Raw genomic sequence first — 25,969 nt, forward strand, 5'->3', positions numbered from 1 at the left:
AATTGGCTACTAGACAAAGTAGAAAAATGGAGGATGTAATCACAGACCCTTAATGGCCTTTTGTGTTTGAGAAATGGCCAGACCTGCTTTTTATCCTCTGTGGTGCATGCCAAATTGAAACTTTTCCTTTCTTCGCCTGATTTCACTTCTTTAGCACTATAGGTATATGCCTTTGTTACACTAATGCAGCACTTAATGGATCAGACGATGCCATTATTTATAGATTTCACCTCCTCCAAAGAGCAGCTGGGAAGAAGTCTCACAAAAGGAGAACATCGCTGTAACCTGCTTATGACCCTACATTGGTTACCAGGGAGGTGTGGAATCTTAGATCTTGGAGAATGACTTGTTAAGCACACCAAGAGCTTATCTGTAAAAATCTAACATTTTTTAAAAATTGTCTTTGATACTTGAAATTTTGTCTGTGTTCTAGTTTCCAACAGCAATTTTCCCTTTTGTGTTCTTTAGCTTTCAAACCTCCAATCTTTGAGACTGGACCCTGGAACTGAATTTTGTTTTTTTGTTCCCTTATTACTTCCTTCTTTCCCTTTCTTATTTTCCTTTTTACTTTCTTTCCTTCCTTCTATGCCTGAATTTATTTGAAAAACATACGTGTGTCTGTGTGCATGCGTGTGTGTGTGTGCGTGCGTGTGTGTGTATATAAATTTTATATATGTAATTTATATGATGATTTGAATACATTTTAAATTTATGAATACATTATAATTTTATATGTATACTGAGCATCTGGCATATTCTAGGTACTGTGCTTGCTCCCTGCAGGGATGCAAAAATGGCCAGTTTCCATGATCATTCTAAGCATGTTGTTTATTAGGGACATAGACATAAACAACTAATTGGGATATGAAGTTACAAGTGCTGGTATAGAGAAAGGTTCAGAGCACTGTGGGAACACAGAGGAGGGAATACATACCTCCTTTGTCTTCTTGCCTTAAAGGGCAAACTAAAAACTACTTAGGACAGAAATGGCATTTTTCTCCTCAGGTGCACTGTGCTGTGAGGTGTGTCACATCATGACCCCTTTGAAAAAGAGTTCAATGGTTTTATAAACATGTGAGTAAGATATTAAAGAAGGTCATAGGTCAGGTATTTAAGAAGACCTTTTGATTTCATGGCTTTGACAGAAAGTACTACAGGGTCCAGCACTGCCTGAATCGATCTTAGCCCAGTTCCATCCTCTGCCCATACTGTTTCCAAGAGCTGACTTTTCTGTCCATTTCCGAGTAGGATCTTTCTAGCTTTATTTGATATAACATTCCTACCTTACAATTCTCTTCATCAGAAATTCCCCCACAAAATCTAATTCCTCATAAACTTTAATATAATTTAAATCTCTTCTTCAAAACCTTAATCCTCTTATTTCACACTAATCAGGAGACATCAATCATTGATAACCAACATCCTGTATATTTAGCAGATGTGAAAACTTCATCATGCGTTATCATGTAGTACATTAGGTAGTCTCTGCTATCAGCTGCCTCCTTATAATCCTCTTCAGGCTCTCTCCTCTAAAGGGTACCAACATTCCAAAAACTACTCCATCTAAGAACTAAGCAGCCAGATAGACTTTGCTGACATTTCCGTAGAGGGTGCAGGGGAAAGGTTTACATTGTATATTTCCCAGTGAACCACCTCAAAGTCTGCTTTAGTCATTTCTCTTCTCTGAAGTCCCCTTTTCTCATGAGTGGCTACCAAAGATCCCTTCTTTCTTTCCCCTCAAAGCACTTAGCCTTGGTGTCCTTTTTTTTTCTTTTTTTTTTTTAAACCACATTTTTTTTTTAAATAAATTTATTTATTTTTGTCTGCGTTGGGTCTTCGTTGCTGCATGTGGGCTTTCTCTAGTTGTGGCGAGCAGTGGCTACTCTTCGTTGCAGTGTGCAGGCTTCTCACTGCGGTGGTGGCTTCTCTTGTTGTGGAGCACGGGCTCTAGGCATGCGGGCTTCGGTAGTTGTGGCGCGCGGGCTTCAGTACTTGTGGCGCGCAGGCTCAGTAGTTGTGGCGCACGGGCTTAGCTGCTCCATGGCATGTGGGATCTTCCCGGACCAGGGCTCGAACCCGTGTCCCCTGCATTGGCAGGCGGATTCTTAACCACTGCGCCACCAGGGAAGCCCCTTTTTTACCACATTTTGCAGATCAATTCTACTCTGCCTCGAAACTTGCAGATTCCACCCATCTCCTAGATCAGTGTAAGAGGACCCGTTCTCCTTAGAAGCCTGTTTAGTAATCCTCTACCATAATTTAAGCATGTCTTTGTGATCCTTTTGTGTTTGAAGAGATAATAGTGAGAATTTTATAAAACTGATGAAAGACATTAGGCTCTTCTGGTTGTTCCTCAGTGGGAGAATTAGTCTGAATTACTTCACTTACCATTATAGGAAGCAGAAATGTCTCCCTTATTCCTAAATGGTTGCTTAAAAATCATGGGGTTAAAACATAAGTAACGTCTATTTAACAATACTCTATATTGTTTTAAACTATGAACATTTCCATAACCTCAAGAGAACATCCTACTGATTACATGGTGATCAAAGTGAGATATTTTCTTAGTAATAGAAGCAGAAAGTAGAACTTTGGATGGGAATGAATTTTTCTTTTTACTAGAATATAAACCATGATAATGCTAGTGAATACTTCCTATAAAATAAGAAAGTTTCAGATGTCATATGAAATAAGTTTCCTTTGGAATGAACTCTCAACAAGACATTAATATATCAGATTTTCTCACTATAATTCTTCTGTTGAAGTAGGTATAAACCTAAGGACTTAAGTCAAACAAAATCATCCTTTTAAATTAACAAAAGAAAAATTTTCAAGACTTAACTCATCTCCACCCCCTTTTAATAGGAATCTGTGTTTTGTGGACAGTTACAGATGGATTTTATTACTCACGGGGGGTGTGTGTGTGTGTGTGTGTGTGTGTGTCCGTCCTTGTGTTCCTTGGGACCTTGGGACCTTGGACAGGTAGAATGAGTTGTGTTTCTTAGAGCAAGAGAAGCCTGTGTCATTTTTTTAGGCCAAATAGTATTTTCTTAGGCTTGGTGAGTTTCAAAAACTATTTGCCCCATTGATACAGCTCAATGAAATTCTTAGCATAAATATGTCTTGTTGAACAGTTATGAAATTGGGTCTGAGGTTTTGTACTTGAATGTGCCTTAACAAAGAACAGGTTAGATTTCAGTTGAAACCTGGACAAAACTGTACTGTCATCCTTGGCATTTTGTACATCCGATTGTTTGGGGATGATCTTACTTCACTAAAAGCTGTAAACAGAAACTGCCAATTTCACAATTCATCATGAATCTCTTGAAATCTTTTGTAGTTGCATAGGTAGAAAAAAAAAACCTAGAGAGAAAAATTTATACATCTTTTAAATTACATTATATTATTTTATGAAGGAACGGTGAAAAGGAAGAAATATTCTGGTACAATTTAGATGTGACACAGAAAACTAGGGCAACACTTACTTTTAGAAATATCAAGTGTTACTCACTGTTTTAAAATTAATTACATAATTATCCAGTAGAACACAAAGATCCCAGGGTACCTTAATGGAAACACTACACTTTCAAATAAAATAATAATAATTAGCACCTACTATATTCCAAGTGCTTTATTAGCTCTAATTTTTAACTCCCCACATCTCTGTGTGTAAATAAACATTAAGAATATTCATCTTTTCTATAGTTTAGAAATAAGAAAACTAAGGCAGAGACATTCATTGGAATGATGAATTAGGCATTATGGCCTTGAATCATTTAAAGAGGCAGGTACTCAACAGGAACAATAGATGTCAGTAGAATATAAAAATCACTCTTGTAACTATTCATAAATTACCAGGTAGTAATTAATTTAAAATATCACCTTTCTCCCACACCAAATCACTTTAAAATTTTTAAAGAATTGAAAGGCATCCTTGGGCTTCCCTGGTGGTGCAGTGGTTAAGAATACGCCTGCCAATGCAGGGGACATGGGTTCGAGCCCTGGTCCAAGAAGATCCCACATGCCGCGGAACAACTAAGCCTGTGCGCCACAACTACTGAGCCTGCGCTCTAGAGCCTGCGAGCCACAACTACTGAGCCCGCGTGCCACAGCTACTGAAGCCTGTGCACCTAGAGCCCGTGCTCCGCAACAAGAGAAGCCACTGCAGTGAGAAGCCTGCACACCGCAACGAAGAGTAACCCCCGCTCGCCACAGCTAGGGAGAAGCCCACGCGCAGCAACGAAGACCCAACACAGCCAAAAATAAATAAATTTGTTTAAAAAAGAATTGCAAGGCATCCTTGAGTCTATTGGAAATGCCTAAGACATGATAGAACTTCCTTTAGAGTCACCATTCTAGGTACATGGCAGCCACATGAAGTTGTATGTCATTCAAACCATTGGATAGGGAGATTGAAGAGATGTCATACATAGAATGTCACCGTCTCATTAGGGGATAAATTCAGGTTTACAATCCACAGCTTGCCAAGAAGCAATACTTTTGTGATGAAACAGTAGCGGTGTTGTTACTATTCTCAGTGAAACAGTATCAGTCTGTTAAGATGGAGATGGAAAGCGTGGGTAGAACCTAAGGGCCCCGAGGACACTCTATGCCCCTTAGTAAGACCACAGTCACTAAAGTGAAAACTAACACTGGAACAGTTATGAAGCCAAGGAGAGCTACCACCACCCCTAAAATACTGTAGCGAAAAAGGCAAAGTGAAACATGGCCAGTCAGGCACAAGTCATAAAGCCTACAAAGTAAAGGGATATTCTCTGATACAGTGTTCCAGAACTGCAGACTCAATGGACAGAAAAAAAAGTTGTGATTAATGCCCCTTTGGGGAGAACTTGAGCTAGAAAAAAAACCAGCCAACTAAACTTCACTGGGGAGATAAGTAAGACGAATAGTGACCTTGCAGTGATCTGAAGGGCCTCTCCTCCTCCTGGGCCATTTGAGCAAAAGAATGAACACATTGTAGCCTGACTTTGCTTTGGTGTTCTGAAATGGCTGGAGGTGGAGAGAGGAAAATGCTTTGAGGTTTCACCACAGAAATGTTGCTGGCATGTGGCTAGCTAAAGGGCAGGCATTTTGGTTAGCTATGTATTGATGTTATTGGGTGTATTTTATATGGTGAGAATCTGTTTGTCTGATGACATCCACTGCCTAGGATAAATGATGCATATAATATATAAACACGTTCTGAGTTTATTTGGGTGGTAGAGTCTAATTGAGAGGTTTGAAACATTTGTCCTGAGTACAATTTGCTCCCAAAGTTGAAATCATTCACTACTTCTTGATGAAGGTGTTTTATCTTCCTGATAGACTATTGGAAATAATTCCCCACCATCTCTCATTCCCCTACGTCTGAGGGCTAGGGATTTGTGGAGACCATAGAAACGATTTGCTCAATATCCACAGATCCCTGAGATATTGAAACCTGAGCTTCCATTTGAATTAAACTTACACTCACCTGGCAGTAAGGGTTTTTTTGTTTGGTTTTTGGTTTTTAGTTTTTTTGAGAAGACAGTGTTCAAAAGGATCACTGATTCTTGCACCTAAGAATCAAAGGAATAAAAGAGCATACCATAAAAGGGCCAAACTTCACACTAGATACACTGACAGACTATAACACTAATTCTAAAATATATATTAACAGAAAGACAGTTGAAAAAATTTTCTAAATTTGTGCCTAAATAAAGATAAATACTTCGAATTCAGTTGTTCTACCAATCTACTTAAAATTCAAACTTCTCAGGTCAGCCATCCAAGTGATACGTTTTGTCTTCCAGTCTTGAGCTGGTGAAAGTGCTCTTAAAATATGTACGTAGGAATGCTACGTCTTTGCATTCTTAAGGATGGAGAGAAGGCATAGCATTTTATAAATGGTACAACATAGAGGGACCCTTTGTAACTTTAAGTAATGTTTTGTTTTTTGTCTTTTTCAGAAAGGTGCTTTGAAAAGTCTTATAAAAATACATTTCTATATAAGCTGTGCAATTCTCGGGAAAATTCAGACCAAATTGCGGCCAGTTAAATTTATCTCGTCATAGAACTAAGAAAACAAATGCTTTTCCTCTGCCGCCCCAGCACCCTCTTCGTCTTCCCTGACGGGGGGGGGGGGGGGGCAGCACGCCGTTCTTTCCTTTTGCCTTTCCTGACGATTGTAATTTGGGCACACTCTTTACCAATCTCACGGGGAGTAGCTCCTTGCTTTCTTTTCTCCCTCTTCCCGACTTTTTCTCCCTCTCTGAATACATTTCACAGACGACCGTCTTCGAAAATAACAACATCAATTAATTTTTTAACTTAAAAAAAAATCACATTTAGCCCCGAGTCTGCCCTCTCCATTGATGTGTCATGTGCGGAGCAGGCTGTGAGGGTCTGATAAGCCCCGTCTGTGAAGTCTCTTCAGTGGGAGGCCAGGCACTAGCTGCTCCGCAGACAGGCTGTTTATTTCATCCAGCCCTGCTCCGGCTGGTTTGACAGTTGACCCGCACATCTCCCGGGCTCCAAGACCGAGACTGGAGAAGGATGCAGCTTCGCCTCTGTGCCCGCCACTGAAAGCTGTTCTTTGTTGTTTATTTGTTTGGCTGTGGTTGTTGTTGTTTGTTTTGAATAGACAACAGTTCTTCCCATGAGAGCTCCCCCAGTTAACGATTACGCTTTCTCACCGCACTGCTCTTCTTCCCCTTTTGCAGAACCCGATGATCTCCGTGGGGACCCTGCACTCAGCCGTCAAAGCACTCCCGCCCCTCAGGATGCTCGTAATTCAATAGTAGATGCAGGCGGCGGCGTTGAAAGCATCACACAGTGTCCCCAGCAGCTTCCTCAGATGATGGCTGCAGGTAAACGTCGGTGGCCAGCACGGAACACAAACAAGGCATTCTGCGTCTTAGTGGAAAGCCTCTCCAGCCATGAAAATAAGTATTGAACCAGGAGCCTGGGCTCCTCAAAGAAACCAGGCTCTGGAACTAGTGAACATCAAAGAGCATTAAGTCAAATGTAACTTATTTTGCTGACCTTTTTTTTTTTTTTAGCTCTGTGCTATTTGTTTTCAATATTATTTATTTGTTTATTTTGTTTCGATGAAAGCCTGTGCTTGTAAGAGATATTTTGGGAGTCACTTTAGAAAGACACCTGCATTTCCTTAATGTACGGATGTAAATAGTTTGTAAAGGACGGAATATGTTACAAGGTAACACTTAATAAATTCAAGTCAGGACCAGTTTGACTGCTTGACAGCTGATTTTAGAGATTTTATTACATGATTAGAGGGTGTGCCTGCTTCAGAATTACACTTGGAAACAGATGAATTTATTTATTCTAAGCCAGTTGACTTGTTTTACCCAGAGAGTCCTCTGACTTTGCCTCTCCACCAGGGAACTTAACTAACGTTTCACCTGGAGAAGGAAGCGATTCTTCAGTTTTTTCCAGGGTTACTTCCTTAATGGTATGGTGTGTATAATATAAACTGCATGTCATTACGTTTCCTCCCAGAATATATTTGGAAACTCTTTTATGTTTACGTCTGGAGAAAGCATTGCTGTAGATTACAGTGCTGTTATTTTTTGTGGTTTGGGAATGTGCTTAAACGAAGCCTCACGTCTCTAGAAATGCGATTTGTTTTCCAAGAGACGCCATTGCCTGTGGACTCTAAGTCAGAGTTTCTTTCCCCCCACCCCATCACAGCAGCCGATGGTTTGGGGAGTCTCGCGATCGACACGACCCAGCTGAACATGTCAGTGACGGACCCCACTGCCTGGGCCACCGCTATGAATAACTTGGGCATGGTTCCCGTGGGGTTGCCTGGACAGCAGCTCGTGTCGGGTAAGCTTTCTCCTGGATTGGAAGATGCCTGCAACCACACCACGGGGTGTGGGTGACAGGCGCCTTGGCAGTCTTTCCACGCGCAGGTGTTGAGCCCGGTCTGGGATTTATGACCAGGGCGTGGTTTGGCAGAATGTGTGCTTGAGATTCTGTTTTTGTTTTTTTTTTTCTTAATTTATTTATTTATTTTTGGCTCTGTTGGGTCTTCGTTGCTGCATGTGGGCTTTCTCTAGTTGTGGCGAGCGGGGGCTACTCTTCGTTGCGGTGCGCGGGCTTCTCGTTGCAGTGGCTTCTCTTGTTGCAGAGCACGGGCTCTAGGTGCGCAGGCTTCAGTAGTTGTGGCATGTGGGCTCAGTAGTTGTGGCTCGCGGGCTCTAGAGCGCAGGCTCAGTAATTGTGGCGCACAGGCTTAGTTGCTCCGCAGCATGTGGGATCTTCCCGGACCAGGGCTCGAACCTGTGTCCCCTGCATTGGCAGGCAGATTCTTAACCACTGTGCCACCAGGGAAGCCCCTGTGCTTGAGATTCTTATCCTCATCACCTCACTCTTCTGCCTAACAGCCATTCTCAGAAAAAGCCACACGCAGTTATCTCTCACCGGTGGCACTGCAACATCAATTTTGTATTTTAAATGGGTAAATAGAAGAGCTAATATTTGCTTTCCAATTTACAAAACTCTTCCACAGACGTTATGCCATTTGATTCCACAGTCTTCTCTTTGAGACAGGTATACACTTATGGTGGTCGTGGCTCTTGTTCATGTTCCCATGTTAAAAACAGGGAAAGAGGGGACCAGAGTTTGGGTGACTTGTCCAGCACTGAAGTGGCAGAACTTAGAAACCCAACTCAACTGGCACTGCATTCCCTGTTTTCTTTCCGTCACACTTTGGAATAGTAATAACAGTCGTGTATTCAATATAGAAAATGGTTGATGTCACAAAGTAGAAGGTCATTTGAAAGAGTTGATCATTTAATAACACATGTTTATTGCAGATTTTCCATGTGCCCTGTAACAAGTGCTTTGGGAAATAGAAAAAAATATATATGTATATAAGTGTCCTCGAGGGTTCAGGGAGCATATCTCCCCAAACTGAAAAACACAGCGACAAAAACAGCAATAAAAATAATATGTAGAATCAGGTGCTAAGAGGTGGTTCAGTAATTTCCAGAAGGATCAATGCCTAGGGCTCTGAGGGAAGATGTTATCAGGGAGGTGAAACTTGAGCTGTCTGGAAAGATACATAGGGCTTCAGTATTCACTTAACTCATTCAACACACATTTTTTCCCCCTACTTATTTATTTATTTATTTATTTAATTTATTTATTTTTTACAGCAGGTTCTTATTAGTTATTTACTTTATACATATTAGTGTATACATGTCAATCCCAATCTCCCAATTCATCCCACACACCCCCCACTCCCTGCTTTCCCCTCTTGGTGTCCATACGTTTGTTCTCTACATCTGTGTCTCTACTTCTGCCTTGCAAACCAGTTCATCTGTAACATTTTTCTAGATTCCACATATATGCATTAATATACAATATTTGTTTTTCTCTTTCTGACTTAGTTCACTCTGTATGTCAGTCTCTAGGTGCATCCGTGTCTCTACAAATGACCCAATTTCGTTCCTTTTTATGGCTGAGTAATATTCCATTGTATATATGTACCACATCTTCTTTATCCATTCGTCTGTCGATGGGCATTTAGGTTGCTTCCATGACCTGGCTGTTGGAAATAGTGCTGCAGTGAACACTGGGGTGCATGTGTCTTTCTGAATTATGGTTTTCTCTGGGTATATGCCGAGTAGTGGGATTGCTGAGTCATATGGTAATTCTATTTTTAGTTTTTTAAGGAACCTCCATACTGTTCTCCATAGTGCCTGTATCAATTTACATTCCCACCAACAGTGCAAGAGGGTTCCCTTTTCTCCACAACCTCTCCAGCATTTGTTGTTTGTAGATTTTCTGATGATGGCCATTCTGACCAGTGTGAGGTGATAGCTCATTGTAGTTTTGATTTGCATTTCTCTAATAATTAGTGATGTTGAGCAGCTTTTCATGTGCTTTTTAGCCATCTGTATGTCTTCTGTGGAGAAATGTCTATTTAGGTTTTCTGCCCATTATTGGATTAGGTTGTTTGTTTTTTTAATATTGGGCTGCATGAGCAGTTTATGTATTTTGGAGATTAATCCTTTGTCCATTGATTCATTTGCAAATATTTTCTCCCATTCTGAGGGTTGTCTTTTCATCTTGTTTATGGTTTCCTTTGCTGTGCAAAAGCTTTTAAGTTTCACTAGGTCCCATTTGTTTATTTTTGTTTTTATTTCCATAACTCTAGAAGGTGGGTCAAAAAAAGATCTTGCTGTGATTTATGTCAAAGAGTGTTCTTCCTATGTTTTCCTCTAAGAGTTTTATAGTGTCAGGTCTTACATTTAATCCATTTGGAGTTTATTTTTGTGTATGGTGTTAGGGAGTGTCCTAATTTCATTCTTTTACATATAGCTGTCCAATTTTCCCCACACCACTTATTGAAGAGGCTGTCTTTTCTCCATCGTATATCCTTGCCTCCTTTGTCATAGATTAGTTGACCACACGTGCGTAAGTTTATCTCTGGGCTTTCTATCCTGTGCCACTGATCTATATTTCTGTTTTTGTTCCAGTACCATATTGTCTTGTTTACTGTAGCTTTGTAGTATAGTCTGAAGTCAGGGAGTCTGATTCCTCAAGATTGCTTTGGCTATTCAGGGTCTTTTGTGTCTCTGTACAAATTTTAAGATTTTTTTGTTCTGGTTCTGTAAAAAATGCCATTGGTAATTTGATAGGGATTGCATTGAATCTGTAGATTACTTTGGATAGTATGGTCATTTTCACAATATTGATTCTTCCAATCCAAGAACATGGTATATCTCTCCATCTGTTGGTGTCATCTTTGATTTCTTTCTTCTGTGTCTTATAGTTTTCTGAGGACAGCAGGTCTTCTACCTCCTTAGGTAGGTTTATTTCTAGGTATTTTATTCTTTTTTGTCACAATGGTGAATGGGGTTGTTTCCTTAATTTCTCTTTCTGATCTTTTGTTATTAGTGTATATGAATGCAAGAGATTTCTGTGCATTAATTTTGTATCCTGCAACTTTACCAATTACATTGATTAGCTCTAGCAGTTTTCTGGTGGCATCTTTAGGGTTCTCTATGTATAGTATCATGTCATCTGCAAACAGTGACAGTTTTACTTCTTCTTTTCCAATTTGTATTCCTTTTATTTCTTTTCCTTCTCTGATTGCCATGGGTAGGACTTCCAAAACTATGTTAAATAATAGTGGCGTAAGTGTACATCCTTGTGTTGTTCCTGATCTTAGAGGAAAGGCTTTCAGTTTTTCACCATTGAGAATGATGATTGCTGTGGGTTTGTCATATATGGCCTTTATTATGTTGAGGTAGGTTCCCTCTATGCCCACTTTCTGGAGAGTTTTTATCATAAATGGGTGTTGAATTTTGTCAAAAGCTTTTTCTGCATCTATTGAGATGATCATATGGTTTTTATTCTTCAGTTTGTTAATATGGTGTATCGCATTGATTGATTTGCATATATTGAAGAATCCTTGCATCCCTGGGATAAATCCCACTTGATCGTGGTGTGTGATCCTTTTAATTTGTTGTTGGATTCTGTTTGCTAGTATATTGTTGAGGATTTTTGCATCTATATTCATCAATGATATTGGTCTGTAATTTTCTTTTTTTGTAGTATCTCTGTCTGGTTTTGGTGTCAGGGGGAAGGTGGCCTCGTAGAATGAGTTTGGGAGTGTTCCTTCCTGTGCAGGTTTTTGGAAGAGTTTGAGAAGGATGGGTGTTAGCTCTTCTCTAAATGTTTGATAGAATTCACCTGTGAAGCCATCTGGTCCTGGACTTTTGTTTGTTGGAAGAATTTTAATTGCAGTTTCAATTTCATTACTTGTGATTGGTCTGTTCATATTTTCTATTTCTTCCTGGTTCAGTCTTGGAAATTTATACCTTTGTAAGAATTTGTCCATTTCTTCCAGGTTGTCCATTTTATTACCATAGAGTTGCTTGTAGTAGTCTCTAATGATGCTTTGTATTTCTGCAGTGTCCATTGTAACTTCTCCTGTTTCATTTCTAATTTTATTGGTTTGAGTCCTCTCCCTCTTTTTCTTGAGGGGTCTTGCTAAAGGTTTATCAATTTTGTTTATCTTCTCAAAGAACCAGCTTTTAGTTTTATTGATATTTGCTATTGTTTTCTTTGTTTCTATTTCATTTATTTCTGCTCTGATCTTTAATGATTTCTTTCCTTCTAACTTAAAGTTAGTTAACCTTACTAACTTTGGGTTTTGCTTTGTTCTTCTTTCTCTAGTTCCTTTAGGTGTAAGGTTAGATTGTTTATTTGAGATTTTTCTTATTTCTTGAGGTAGGATTGTATTGCTATAAACTTCCATCTTAGAACTGCTTTTGTTACATCCCATAGGTTTTGGATCATCATGTTTTCAATGTCATTTGACTCTAGATATTTTTTGATTTCTCTTTTATTTCTTCAGTGATCTCTCGGTTACTTAGTAACGTATTGTTTAGCCTCCATGTGTTTGTGTTTTTCCATTTTTTTCCCTGTAATTGATTTCTGATCTCATAGTGTTGTGGTCAGAAAAGATGCTTGATATGATTTCAGTTTTCTTAAATTTACTGAGGCTTGATTTGTGACCCAAGATGTGATCTATCCTGGAGAATATTCCTTGTGCACTTGAGAAGAAAGTGTAATCTGCTGTTTTTGGATGGAATGTCCTATAAATATCAATTAAATCTATCTGGTCTATTGTGTCATTTAAAACTTGTGTTTCCTTATTAGTTTTCTGTCTGGATGATCTGTCCATTGGTGTAAGTGAGGTGTTAAAGTCCCCCACTATTATTGTGTTACTGTTGATTTCCTCTTTTATAGCTGTTAGCGTTTGCCTTATGTAATGAGATGCTCCTATATTGGGTGCATATATATTTATAATTGCTATATCTTCTTCTTGGCTTGATCCCTTGATCATTATGTAGTGTCCTTCCTTGTCTCTTGTAACTATTTTTATGTTAAAGTCTATTTTATCTGATATGAGTATTGCTACTCCAGCTTTCTTTTGATTTCCATTTGCATGGATATCTTTTCCCATCCCTTCACTTTCATTCCGTATGTGTCCCTAGGTCTGAAGTGGGTCACTTGTAGACAGGATATAGATGGGTCTTGTTTTTGTATCCATTGGGCCAATCTATGTCTTTTGGTTGGAGCATTTAATCCATTCACATTTAAGGTAATTATCGATATGTATGTTCCTTTTACCATTTTCTTAATTGTTTTGGATTTGTTATTTTAGGTCTTTTCCTTCTCTTGTGTTTCTTGCCTAGAGAAGTTCCTTTAGCATTTGTTGTAGAGCTGGTTTGGTGGTGCTGAATTCTCTTAGCTTTTGCTTGTCTGTAAAGCTTTTGATTTTTCCATCGAATCTGAATGAGATCCTTGCCGGGTAGAGTAATCTTGGTTGTAGGTTCTTCCCTTTCATCACTTTAAATATATTGTGCTACTCCCTTCTGGCTTGTAGAGTTTCTGCTGAGAAATCAGCTGTTAACCTTATGGGAGTTCCCTTGTATGTTATTTGTCGTTTTTCCCTTGTTGCTTTTAATACTTTTTCTTTGTCTTTAATTTTTGTCAGTTTGATTACTATGTGTCTTGGCATGTTTCTCCTTGGGTTTATCCTGCCTGGGACTCTTTGCGCTTCCTGGACTTGGATGGCTATTTCCTTTCCCATGTTCGGGAAGTTTTCGACTATAATCTCTTCAAATATTTCCTTGGGTCCTTTCTCTCTCTCGTCTCCTTCTGGGACCCCTACAGTGCAAATGTTAGTGTGTTTAATATTGTCCCAGAGGTCTCTTAGGCTGTCTTCATTGCTTTTCATTCTTTTTTCTTTAGTCTGTTCCACAGCAGTGAATTCCAGCATTCTGTGTTCCAGGTCACTTATCCGTTCTTCTGCCTCAGTTATTCTGCTATTGATTCCTTGTAGAGTATTTTTCATTTCAGTTATTGTATTGTTCATCTCTGTTTGTTTGTTCCTTAATTCTTCTAGATCTTTGTTAAACATTTCTTGCATCTTCTCGATCTTTGCCTCCATTCTTTTTCTGAGGACCTGGATCATCTTCACTATCATTATTCTGAATTCTTTTTCTGCAAGGTTGCCTATCTCCACTTCACTTAATTGTTTTTCTGGGGTTTTATCTTGTTCCTTCGTCTGGTACATAGTCCTCTGCCTTTTCACTTTGTCTGTCTTTCTCTGAATGTGGTTTTCATTCCACAGGCTGCAGGATTGTAGTTCCTCTTGCTTCTGCTGTCTGCCCTCTGGTAGGTAAGGCTATCTAAGAGGCTTGTGCAAGTTTCCTGATGGGAGGGACTGGTGGTGGGTAGAGCTGACTGTTGCTCTGGTGGGCAGAGCTCAGTAAACTTTAATCTGCTTGTCTGCTGATGGGTGGAGCTGAGTTCCCTCCCTGTTGGTCGTTTGGCCTGAGGCAACCCAGCACTGGAAGCTACAGGCTCTTTGGTGGGGCTAATGGCAGACTCTGGGAGGGCTCATGCCAAGGAGTACTTCCCAAAACTTCTGCTGCCAGTGTCCTTGTCCCCGTGGTGAGCCACAGCCACCCCTGCCTCTGCAGGAGACCTTCCAACACTAGCAGGTAGGTCTGGTTCAGTCTCCTATGGGGTCACTGCTCCTTCCCCCTGGGTCCTGATGTGCACACTACCTTATATGTGCCCTCCAAGAGTGGAGTCTCTACTTCCCCCAGTCCTATTGAAGTCCTGCAGTCGAATCCTGCTAGCCTTCAAAATCTGATTCTCTGGGAATTCCCCTTCCCATTGCCGGACCCCCAGGTTGGGAAGCCTGACGTGGGGCTCAGAACCTTCGCTCCAGTGGGGGGACTTCTGTGGTATAATTGTTCTCCAGTTTGTGAGTCACCCACCCAGTGGATACGGGATTTGATTTTATTGTGATTGCACCCCTCCTACTATCTCACTGCAGCTTCTCCTTTGTCTTTAGATATGGGGTATCTTTTTTGGTGAGTTCCAGTGTCTTCCTGTCGATGATTGTTCAACACTTAGTTGTGATTCCTGTGCTCTTGCAAGAGGGAGTCACACTCTCAACACACATTTTTTGAGACACTGTCCTGGTGCAGTGGCTCCAGCAGTAAACAAATAGGCACGGTCCCTGCCCTCCCAGAATTTGCAATGGAGGAGCAACAGTTATTATTATAGTGTGGTCATTGTTATATGTCAGAAGAACAGTTCACTTTTGCGCATCAAGTTAGATGAGGGTAGACGGTATGCATTAAGTAGAAACCAGTTGCCTTTGGAGAGTTACTAAGTTTCACACCCACGAACCTGTGTACTTTGAGTTGAGTTGACCAAACATTTTGTTTTTTGTTGTTGTTGTTTGTTTTTGTTCTTTTTGTCAATATGGACCATACATGTAAAAGTCTAAACTAGCTGTAGTAAATTATATAAAATGTGTGTGCATGTGTACAAACATATATGTACATGTATACATGTATATGCACATGTATACAAACATATATGTACACACACATACATACATATATAAATATATATGTGGTTTCTTATTTAATATAACAAAGAACATGAGAAGAGAGGACAGGAGACAGGAAAGTGGGAAACTGAAAAAGGAAAGTCAAATATTGAGTTGAAAGCATTATACTTAGAATATTTATAAAATTCTCCAAAATGTTATAAAATTCATACAGTTTGGTCTGCTGTGGGATGTGTGTGTATATACATAAAATGACATTTTCTATGGTTTGGACATGCATTTATCTGGACTCCTTTACCCTAAAGCTAATCTAGACAGATACTTCCTTCTAATAAGTTGAGAGCAGAGATTTATATGTTTCTGCCGAAATTTTCTCAACTGCCTAATTGAAATATTCCTATAGCAGAAATTACTTTACTCTTGTCTCCACCTCCCACTCTTCTCAGAAAATGTTGTGTGACTTCCAGAGTAAGCCACAACCTCAATAATTCATGATTTTTTCTTATGATTTTGAGTCTTCTGACATTTTAACCATGACCAGTTTATGATTTTCCCAGCAACTTACCATGAAAAGAATTACAACCCTACTTGTTATAAAAGATTTACTGTATCTGCCGTGAATTACATTCTCTATCTCCTGTATTAGCCAAACTGCTTCAACTGTGTCTGAGCCTTTTGGGCTCTTCCTGAGCATCCTTCGTCATTCCCCTCATCCACCAACTGAACTACACTCTGCTTTGTTCTCAGGGCTGCCAGCAGACTCTCTTTATTGACGCTCTCTCAGGGTCAAGTTCTGTTTTATTTGGTTAGTGTTTATTATATGTTTTCTTCCAGTCTTTTTTCTATGCAAATATTTGAATCCTATTAAATATAAAATTTTCTATTGTGTTTTTTTATTAGCACCTTATCCTAAATTATTTTTCCTTTCTATAGTTTTATATTAAAATTTTAGATTAATCCATTAAATAAATCTTCCACAGTTTTCCTGTATTTACATTTAAGCTATTTCCATTTTTTTACTCTTACTAACCAAGTTTCTTTGGAGAACATAATCTCTTCAAGTATGTAAAAACATTTTACCTTTTCTGTAAAATGATGATTGTATCTGTTTCCTGGGACAGTTGTGAGATTATAATATGATAACTTCACATACAATAACTGCATAGTACCTACACATAGTAAGCATTCATTAAACATTAACTGTTATTCCTTCCTTTCTTCCTTTTGATGTTTTTCAACAAATAATATTGCAGTGAACCTTTTTTATGCATAGAGCTTTGCAGCAATTAGAATTATTTTGCTTGGATGGACTACTACATGTAGAATTAGTTGGTCAAAACAAATGAACATTTTAAACTTTCTTGTTAAATACTGGGTAATTTCCAAAATATAAACACATATTTAATATTTACTGACTTGATATGCAAAGGTGGCATCCTTTTATTTTACTTTAAATTATTTTATAAGTACTCTTTTTAAATTGTATCATTTTCCTGCATTTATTTTCTATTCATATTTCCTCTTTTGTAAATATATTACTTTCATACTATATCCATTTATCACATAGGGTTCTGGGTGATGTTTTTATTAGCTTGTATTTGGTCATTACTTTTAAGCATTTTAATCTTTTTTTTTTAATTTTTATTTATTTATATTTTTTTTTGCCTGTGTTGGGTCTTCGTTTCTATGTGAGGGCTTTCTCTAGTTGTGGCAAGTGGGGGCCACTCTTCATCGCGGTGCGCGGGCCTCTCACTATCGCAACCTCTCTTGTTGCAGAGCACAGGCTCCAGACGCGCAGGCTTAGTAGTTTGGCTCATGGGCCCAGTTGCTCTGCAGCATGTAGGATCTTCCCAGACCAGGGCTCGAACCCGTGTCCCCTGCATTGGCAGGCAGATTCTCAACCACTGCGCCACCAGGGAAGCCCTAAGCATTTTAATCTTGACGTTCATATTTTCTAAAAATATTTATCCAGTCTGTTTTTTGCCTCTTTAGTATTGTTCCTTTAAAAAAAAACAGAAGTTTAACATTTCCTTTATGAGTCCCTTATGGTTATTCCACTTCTAAATACAGAAAGGTTTTGCCCACTCTCTACAGTTGATATATAGTCCTAATTTGCCTTGCCTCCATGAATGTACTTCCTTCTTTTATCAGAAATTCAATTCTCATGTATATTTCAATCTGTTGCTGAAATACCTCTTCTGTACTACTGATCTCTTTTTATGCTGGCACCACATTGTTTCAATTCTTATAGCTTTATAGTATATTTATATAAAGTATCTTTTTACTGTACCCAATGTGTGGTGCTATTTGTTTCTTTTTCCCATAGTCATAGAGACACAGAATGTTGCTCCTGGCCCAGTTTTCATGCTGGCGCCTCTTTGAGGCAAACTTTAATGTCTCAGAAGGGACATAAAGATAATTTAGTGTATCCTTCTTTCCAAGAAATCTCCTCTAAAATGTCTCTGACAGAATTATGGAGAGGCTGGATTTTATGAGCGCTTGGCTTTCTCCCAAAGTTTCTGATATTTCTAAATGACCAACGCCTCTTCCCATGTTTGTTAACATTAAATTGACACTAAATCCCTTTCCTTACTACTTTTTTCCTATTTATTGAGAGATTAAAATTATCAGCAAAACAAGGCACACATTTTTCATATCCTCTGATTTTAATCAAAAGGATTTCCCAGGAAATCCGATGCAGTTATTGCTGCCATATCATGCCATTTTGATGGGTCACTGTGAGCTCCCACAGTTACACCTCCTTCATTTTCCTCCCCTTTCATCATCACCCACATGTTCCCCACCACAATCCCATTCCCACTTTCATGAACTTCCCCATTTACCTTCTTCATATGAAGTGCTACTTGAGATCATCACACTGAATTTGTTTCTTTTATCCAAAATATACCATTCTACTGGTACACTGGTATACTAAATCCCATACTCGAAGTCCTCCTTTGTCTATGAGCTAATATTTCCCTCCATATGGTATTGTATGTTTATTTTATTCCTCATACTTTTAGATTTGTGGAATTTAAAATTTTTTCTTGTTTTTTTTTTTAAATTATCAATTCTTTGTGCATTGGTATAGATCCAGGTTTCCTAAACTGGCCTGTTGGAATATCAGTGTCCCACAGTTGTTAGGTAGGGTGGATGTCATGTAAGTATTTACGTGGCCTAACAAGCGTGGCAAATTCTGGGTTTAACACAAGTAGGTTGCTTTCTTTGTAGGTTCCTCAGAGCCTTTACTCTGCTAATGTGCAATGCGCAGTTTAAAAGAGTGGTATCTCTTATGTAGGATTCCCTAGACATAATTTAGCCTTTTAAAAATATCTATTGGCATCTCATGAGACACTAGAATATAGCCATCTACACCAGACTTTTCCCGTCAACTGTGGAGATCCCTCTCTAGGACCATCCATCTTTCTTTGCCACATGTGATATCTTCCTTGTGATCTAGTTTACAATTTTGTTTGTTTGTGTTTTCACTGAACAGTGTCACTGCCTAATCTCAAGTTTCAAAATAATCCTCACGTGGTCTGGTGTTGCCTGAAAGCTTCTTCCCAGTTTCCTACGATACACATTGTCTCCTTTCAGGAGCACCCCCCGATCCCCACCTCTGGTGTCATCAGCTGAAACCAAGAATATCAAATCCCGAGCTTTGACACCATCTGTGTGACCAGCTGCTCCCTTCCTATATACCCTGGCTTCTTCTCCAAAGTTATCATCATCAACTGGAAAGCTTGGAAGGCAGCAGCTGAGTCCCCAGGTGTTAAGTTGCTTGCCCAGGCCTGCCTGGGAACGGGTAATATTTCCTGGATATTCTCTGACTGTAAGATTATACCTTGCTTTGCTCTAAACTTTTTGAAATTTTCTTTCCTAATGTCAGCAATCTCTCCTTAGCTGTTATTGACTTTAAGCGGACATGTATCTCTTTCCCGAAGTTTCTCAGTGTGCCATTTGTTGTATTTCAAATACGTGTTCGGAAAAGGCATCACACCTCCCTGTTAGCTGTGGAAGTGCCACGTGCCTTATCACGGCTTAACCTGGAGCCAGTAAAAGATCTCTTTCCTCTCACAAGTATCCGAGTTGTTCCTTGGTTCCTACCTTGAGGTTTCTCCTGAAGCTCTGAGTTTGCTCTCAGCGCCTCTGTTCTCTGCCACTCTGGGAAGAGCTGAGATTTACAACTCATGGGGACAGTCCCCTCTCTGTCCTCTTCCTCTCTCCGACTCACGGATGCCCCCACTCATTTTAATTCTACTCTGCTTCCTCAGAATATTTTTTCTCTAGTTTCCTTGTTGGGTTGTTTAATCCTCCCAGGAACAACTTTATCCTCTTCAGTATGCCCAGATATGAAGAGGCATTTGTTAAATCCTTTCATCTCCTGAAGCGTCACTCTTTTAACTGGGGTTTATTGAGCCAGATGTGCTGAATACTGGGAATACAAGACATAGACCTCACTCTCCTGTATTAGACCCTAGTGGGGGAAATAGAGAAGAGGGAAGAAGCCAATACAGATCAACGTAAGTGGTTCTGCCACTAGCAGATAAAGGGTGCTATAGGATGTCGCTGAAAAGCGGTAAGCAGGAGAGTCATATGATTAGAGCTGTAGTTTTTGTTTGTTTTGTTTTTTATGATTTTTATTGGAGTATAGTTGATTTACAATGTTGTGTTAGTTTCAGGTATACAGCAAAAGTGAATCAGTTATACGTATACATATATCCACTCTTTTTTAGATTCTTTTCCCATATAAGCTATTACAGAGTATTGAGTAGAGTTCCCTATGCTATACAGTAGGTCTTTATTAGTTGTCTGTTTTATGTATGGTAGTGTGTATATGTCAATCCCAATCTCCCAATTTATCCTTCCCCTAGAGCGTATCAAGTGAAGTAAGTCAGAGAAAGACAAATATCATATGATATCTCTTATATGTGGAATCTAGAGCTGTAGTTTTACAGAGTGCTTTTATTAAGTCCTACAGACAACTGATGGGAATGAGGGAAGATTGGCAACAAAGAGATCAGTTGGGAGGCTGTAGCAGTTACCAGGTAAGAGAAAATAATGGCAATAATAATCATGGTGGTGGAGGCAGAAGTGAAGGGACCCATGAGACATTTAATTATAGAAAGAAAAAAAAAACACAGGGATTGATGACTGAGTCCATGTGGAACGTCAGGCGGGTAAAGAATCAACAGTGACTCCTGAGCTTCTAGCTTTGGAAATTGTGTAAATGGTGGAGTCATTGACTGAGATGGGGAAGGCTGGAAGGGAAAAGGGTGAGGGAAGATGGCCAGTTTCTCTTTGGATGCGTTGAATATGAAGAAGCTGTTGAAGGAAACACGTGGTGATCAGTCACACGTAAGGGTCTAGAGCTCATGAAAGAAACGGGTATGGAGATGTTGCTTTGGCAGTCACAGCACATGGATGGCCATTGACTCCTATCTCTCCTAGTTACACTTTTGCTGTGAAATTAGAAATAGGCCCTCAGCTGCTCATGCAGGTCTCAGCCTAACCTCTAATTGCATCTCCAAATAGCTCATTCATCTCTGCCCTCTCTTTTGACCCACTAGATTGCTGTCTGTTGCTGGACTTCAAGGTTTGAAATAAGAGAAGTAGTCAGAGACTTTAAAATGTAACCTAGGGATCTATACCTGAAGCCATCTCATCAGCTCACAGAGACACTCAGATAGACTATATGATGATAAACCATCCCCCATACTCGTTTTTAAGATGAAAATTATACTCAAGCCAGCAAACTTCCTTTCTTTAGTCCCTTCAGATATTGATGGTGACACTCTGTCACAGGCATGATTAAGGGATACAGGTAGCCTGGTGCTTAGTAGTTGGACTCTCTAAAAGATGATGCTTGGTCCTCTTTTGTTTTCATTTTCCATCTTGTTGGAAGATTTCTCATTATCAAGTGTCAGGAAACAAATAGGCCCTTGACTCATATTTCACAATTTATGTACCTGACTTCATGTCCCCTTGACAGTTCTGTTATACTTTCCACGGTTATTTACCCTTTTCTCCCCAGGACAGCAGGACAGTACATTGGTGTATTCATTCATTCACCACAATGTTACTGAAAGTTCCTAATGTACAGTGTATGTTACAAGACACTAGAGAAACAGCAGTTTACATGACAGACAGGTGATGTTCCTGTGGAGATACACATTTCTAAAGAAGCAGATGTTATCCAGATAGCTGTGCAGGTGATTATATAATTACAGTTGTGGGCTGTTACAAAAGAGGGGTGGGAGCCTGACTTAGCTCAGAGGGATTGGAGTGTGTTCAGGAAAGGTTCCCCTGAAGAAGTGATATTCGGCCTAAGACCCCAAGGATAAATGAACATTATCCTGGTAGCAGGAGGGGAGAACAGGAAGAAAGGGCGAATTTGGGAAGATGAGAAAATTCTAAAAGCGGAAAATTCCCTGTGGAATGGCCTGAGGTGATAAGAACTTGGCTCTTTCAAGGAAATGAAAGTAGGTGTATGCATGGGCAAGAAGCGGCAGTTGGCATGGGGCGGGTTGGCAGGTTGGTACTTAACATATGTCTGGAGAGGTTGGCTGGGGCCAGATCCTGCCTGCTAAAGCAAGGAGTACAGATTTTATTTGAAGTGCAGGCTATTGAAGGATTTTAAACAGGGAAGCAACCTCTGACTCATGTTTAAAAGAGAAAAAAAGTCAGCCAAGTTGTTTTATAGGAACTGGATTGAAGAGCAGTGAGAGGCACCTGGCCTCACACCTAGAGACTTCTGGAAATCCCAGAAGAGATTAATGGTAGAACGGAGTATTGAGTACCTATTATGTGTCAGGCATTGCCGTAGGTGCTGGGGACGTACACGCCCTCCTGGAGCTTTCGTTCTAGTGCTTTGTTTATGATGTGTGTGTCTACAGTATTTCTAGAGGTAAGAGAATTTGTAGATAATTGTTTCCAAAAACTGTAATATTTGCTTCTGCCTGTACTGTGTACTGTATAAGGTAATTGATGTCACTTCAGACAAATCAAGGCTTGTCCTCCAGTAACTCTCCACAAGTGACAACAGCCCATATCCTTGTTGGCTAGAGCTGTTATGAAATGAAAGTCCTTTTCAAATGCTTGCATAACGTAATATAGTTATTTGAAATATAGTCATTTTTTTCTCTTCCATGGAATGAAGCACATAAACATTACTTGCTTTGTAAATTTACTCCTTTGTAGATTGACTTCTTTTGAATTATCGATGTGTAATTTCTTTCTTCCTGTGTATGCCATAACAATTTTTTTGAAAATTTTAAACTCGTTTCCATCTCTTGATTAGCTTAGTCTTTATTTGGTCTGCTGTACTCTGGTATATGTACCATTCAACTAGCGTGTTGAACTGTACAAGTCACTTTCTTACCCACTAGCCTAAAACTAGAGAAAATATATTCAAAGAATTGCATGTATATTTATATATGTATAGATATATTAAGTATACACATATTGCATAGAAATATGTAACGTGTACACGTGCATATACATCACAAACACACGCATTCCCTAGCTTTCTTGGTTTCCTTTTCTTCCACTGGGATAGAGCAGCTTTGATATCTTTGACAGCAACATGAGCTGAAGGGAGATATTTGCATTTCATAATGGAAAATTGTGTCCTGGCCCTACAGTAGACATTCTAATGCAGCTGGGAACAGAAAGAAAAACCAAACAGTTTTAATCCTATATTAAAATCAATTTGTGTGTTTTCTATCCTGTGTGCACACATGCATATTACTGTGTATTGGAGTTTTGTTTTGAATTAATGTCAACGCCTTTTATTTGTAAATATAGAATAATTGCATAGTGACTTCTGTATCTTGTTTCTTTTTATTTCCTTTTATTTTGCAGCCTTATCATTTTCTGTGTTACATATTGTGTTTCTGAGCTGTAGATATATCACATTATGCCTTTATATAATTAGGCTATCATTTATCTAACAGACTGTGACAGACTGTACACTTATACAAGCAAGAACCATATCGAATTCATCTTTGTATTTCCTCTATCATCAAACACAGAGCTGGGTGCTCAATAACTATATAGTTGATTGAATGTGTGATTTGATTTCTTTATATAATTAATTATATAAAATGTATTAATTTTGGAAAAGTCACTTTTATATCTGGTCCTTGGACTATTCTAAAGTATAGCTTTTATGTCATGAATCATGGTTAGATATGAAGGGTGGCCACAACCATCAGCCTCCTTATTTGATGTCTGTGAGATTTGATGTCTTTTTCTTCTTTTTATCTTCCCATCTCTCCTTATCATGCTTATTCTTTCATTTATCTTCTTATACATGTGAAGTATATTTATAACAGCTGTTTTAGTGTACTTATCTACTAATTCTGTTATGTGTGATGTTTCTAAGTTCTTTCTGTGGATTTTTCTCCTTGTGATGGGTCATATTTTTCTGTTTCTTTCTTTGCATGCCTAGTAATTCTTTGTTGGATGCCAGACATTGTGAATTTTATATTGTCAGGTGCTGGATTTTTTTTTGTATTCCTTTAAATATTTTTGAGATTTGTTCTGAGATACAGTTAAATTCCTTAAAAATAGTTTAATTCATTCAAAGGCTTGCTTTTAAGTTTGGATAATTGGATCTAGAGAAGCCTTTGGCCTGGAGATAATTTTATCCTACTGCTGAGGCAAGACCCTACTTGGAACTCTACCCCAGTACATTGCAAGGTTTCCCCTCTCTGGTTATTGGAAATTTGATCGGCTCCCAGAGCTTTGTGAGCTTCAGAAATGGTACCACCTGCTCCTTTTCCATGATTTTTGCCTTGGTACTTCCTTCACATGGCTGATCAATACTCAGCCAAAGACTTGAGGGGAATCATCTGAAGATCTCCAGAGCTCTCTCTCTGATTAGCTCCTTCCTTTCCAGCACTCAACCTTATAATTTCCTGCTGGCTTGGCCTCCTCAGACACTGAACTCAGGTACACCTCAGGCTCTGTTTGGGTTTCTTTTCCCTGAGTTAAATCCTCAAAACTTTCTAGACAGCAGACTGGGACAATCATAGGTTTCACTTCATCTGTCTCTCTTCTCTCAATTATCACTGTCCTGTACTTCCCGTTGTCCAATCCCTGAAAACTGTCACTTCATGTATGTTGCCTTACTTTTTAGTTGCTTGAAGCAGAAGGTTTAGTTCTATCCCTGTTGCTTCCTCATGGCTGCAAGCAGAAGTTTTCAAAGTCTTTTGAAAAAAGTGTGTGTGTGTGTGTGTGTGTGTGTGTGTGTGTGTGTGTGTGTGTGTGTGTGTGTGTGTTTTCCCTAGGGACATAATCAGTATGAATCTGAGGCTATGCTGTCAATGGCTTTACTAGGAATACTGAAAATAATAGTAATAACTCCACCAGTTATTGAGCACCTAGTATGTACCAAATACTCTAAATACCTTGCCTCATTTAATCCTCTGCTAGCTAAATATTATTAACCCCATTTTACAGATAAGGGAACTGAACTTGGGTGATGTTAATTAACTTACCTAAGGTTAGCCAGGTAGAACGAGGCAGTGCTGGAATGGAAATCCAGGTCTGGCTGTCTAAACTGTTTCCACTCTATCAGGAATTGGGGGGAAATGATTAAAACAAAACCTCCTACATTTTTGCCTCAGGCCAGCCCTATCTTTACACTTTTACTTTTAAAAATAAATACCTTAGGTGGAAATATATCTTGGGGGGTGGGAGGGGATGATGATTGTAGAGATTTTTTGTATTGCACTGAAATTTAAAAGGTTTCAATTATTTAATTTTTATGCGTATCGTTTATTGTGCTTGAAATCTGGAGATTTCCATTAAAGTTACAAGTTTAGGACTTGGGGTCCAGTGATCTAAGCTCTGTACTAAAGTTTAACCAGGAATAACTTAGTAATACAAAGTTGACTGCTATGAATAAGACCGTGCTGGTCATGCCCTCCAGTTAATGTCAGTAATCAAAAATGATCATAAATATAAGGCGAATATGTACATTTCAGTCTAAAAATAAGTAAAGCTCTCCCAAAGGAAAAAAGAAACTTTGAACTTGTCAGCGATTAACACAGGTCAGATGGACTTGAGTCAACGTATTCACTCTTGGGAAGGTACCAAATCCGGAGCAAGTGGGCTGATTGATTTGGTAACACGGGTGGAGGGAGTTCTTGGCTGAAGGATGCTATTGATGCTTTCCCAAAAGAGTAGGAGGCAAAGTTATCTGGTGAGGTTAAGTGAGCTGATGAGGACTGAAAAGTTTGAGAAGGGAGAGCCCTTGAAGGCAGTCTCTGGAGGAGTGAGAAGAAGCTGACTATGGAAATTTAGGAAGGTTGATGAACACTCACTGTGAGCCTGATGTGATTTCCCCCAGCAGTGGTGCATGTTCCCGGGGGAGGGGCACAGAGAGAAGGAGGGTGGCTTTTATCCAGGTTGGGTTTCAGCAGGTAGCTGAAATAAAAGGACAAGGGCACAAAGTGGATATGATGAGCATTGCAGGAGAGTCGTTACGGAGCCAGACCACAGAGTCCTACAAGACTGGGGGCAGAGCAGTGAAAAGGGGGAGGACTGGTGTCAGGGAGAACG

At 39.4% G+C, this 25,969-nt stretch overlaps 1 protein-coding gene across 10 annotated transcripts in view; it reads left to right on the forward strand.

The window, feature by feature from the left end:
* Positions 1-25,969, forward strand: part of ENOX1 (ecto-NOX disulfide-thiol exchanger 1) — a 618,533-nt gene that overhangs the window by 386,118 nt on the left and 206,446 nt on the right. For all 10 annotated transcript variants that reach the window (XM_036831995.1, XM_036831988.1, XM_036831989.1 and 7 more), the window contains 2 exons: positions 6,702-6,848; positions 7,693-7,830. In XM_036831995.1, the coding sequence (XP_036687890.1) occupies positions 6,702-6,848; positions 7,693-7,830 (285 nt within the window). The remainder of the gene's footprint in view (positions 1-6,701; positions 6,849-7,692; positions 7,831-25,969) is intronic.

This window comes from Balaenoptera musculus, chromosome 18, assembly GCF_009873245.2.
Source record: "Balaenoptera musculus isolate JJ_BM4_2016_0621 chromosome 18, mBalMus1.pri.v3, whole genome shotgun sequence".
Taxonomy (NCBI): domain Eukaryota; kingdom Metazoa; phylum Chordata; class Mammalia; order Artiodactyla; family Balaenopteridae; genus Balaenoptera; species Balaenoptera musculus.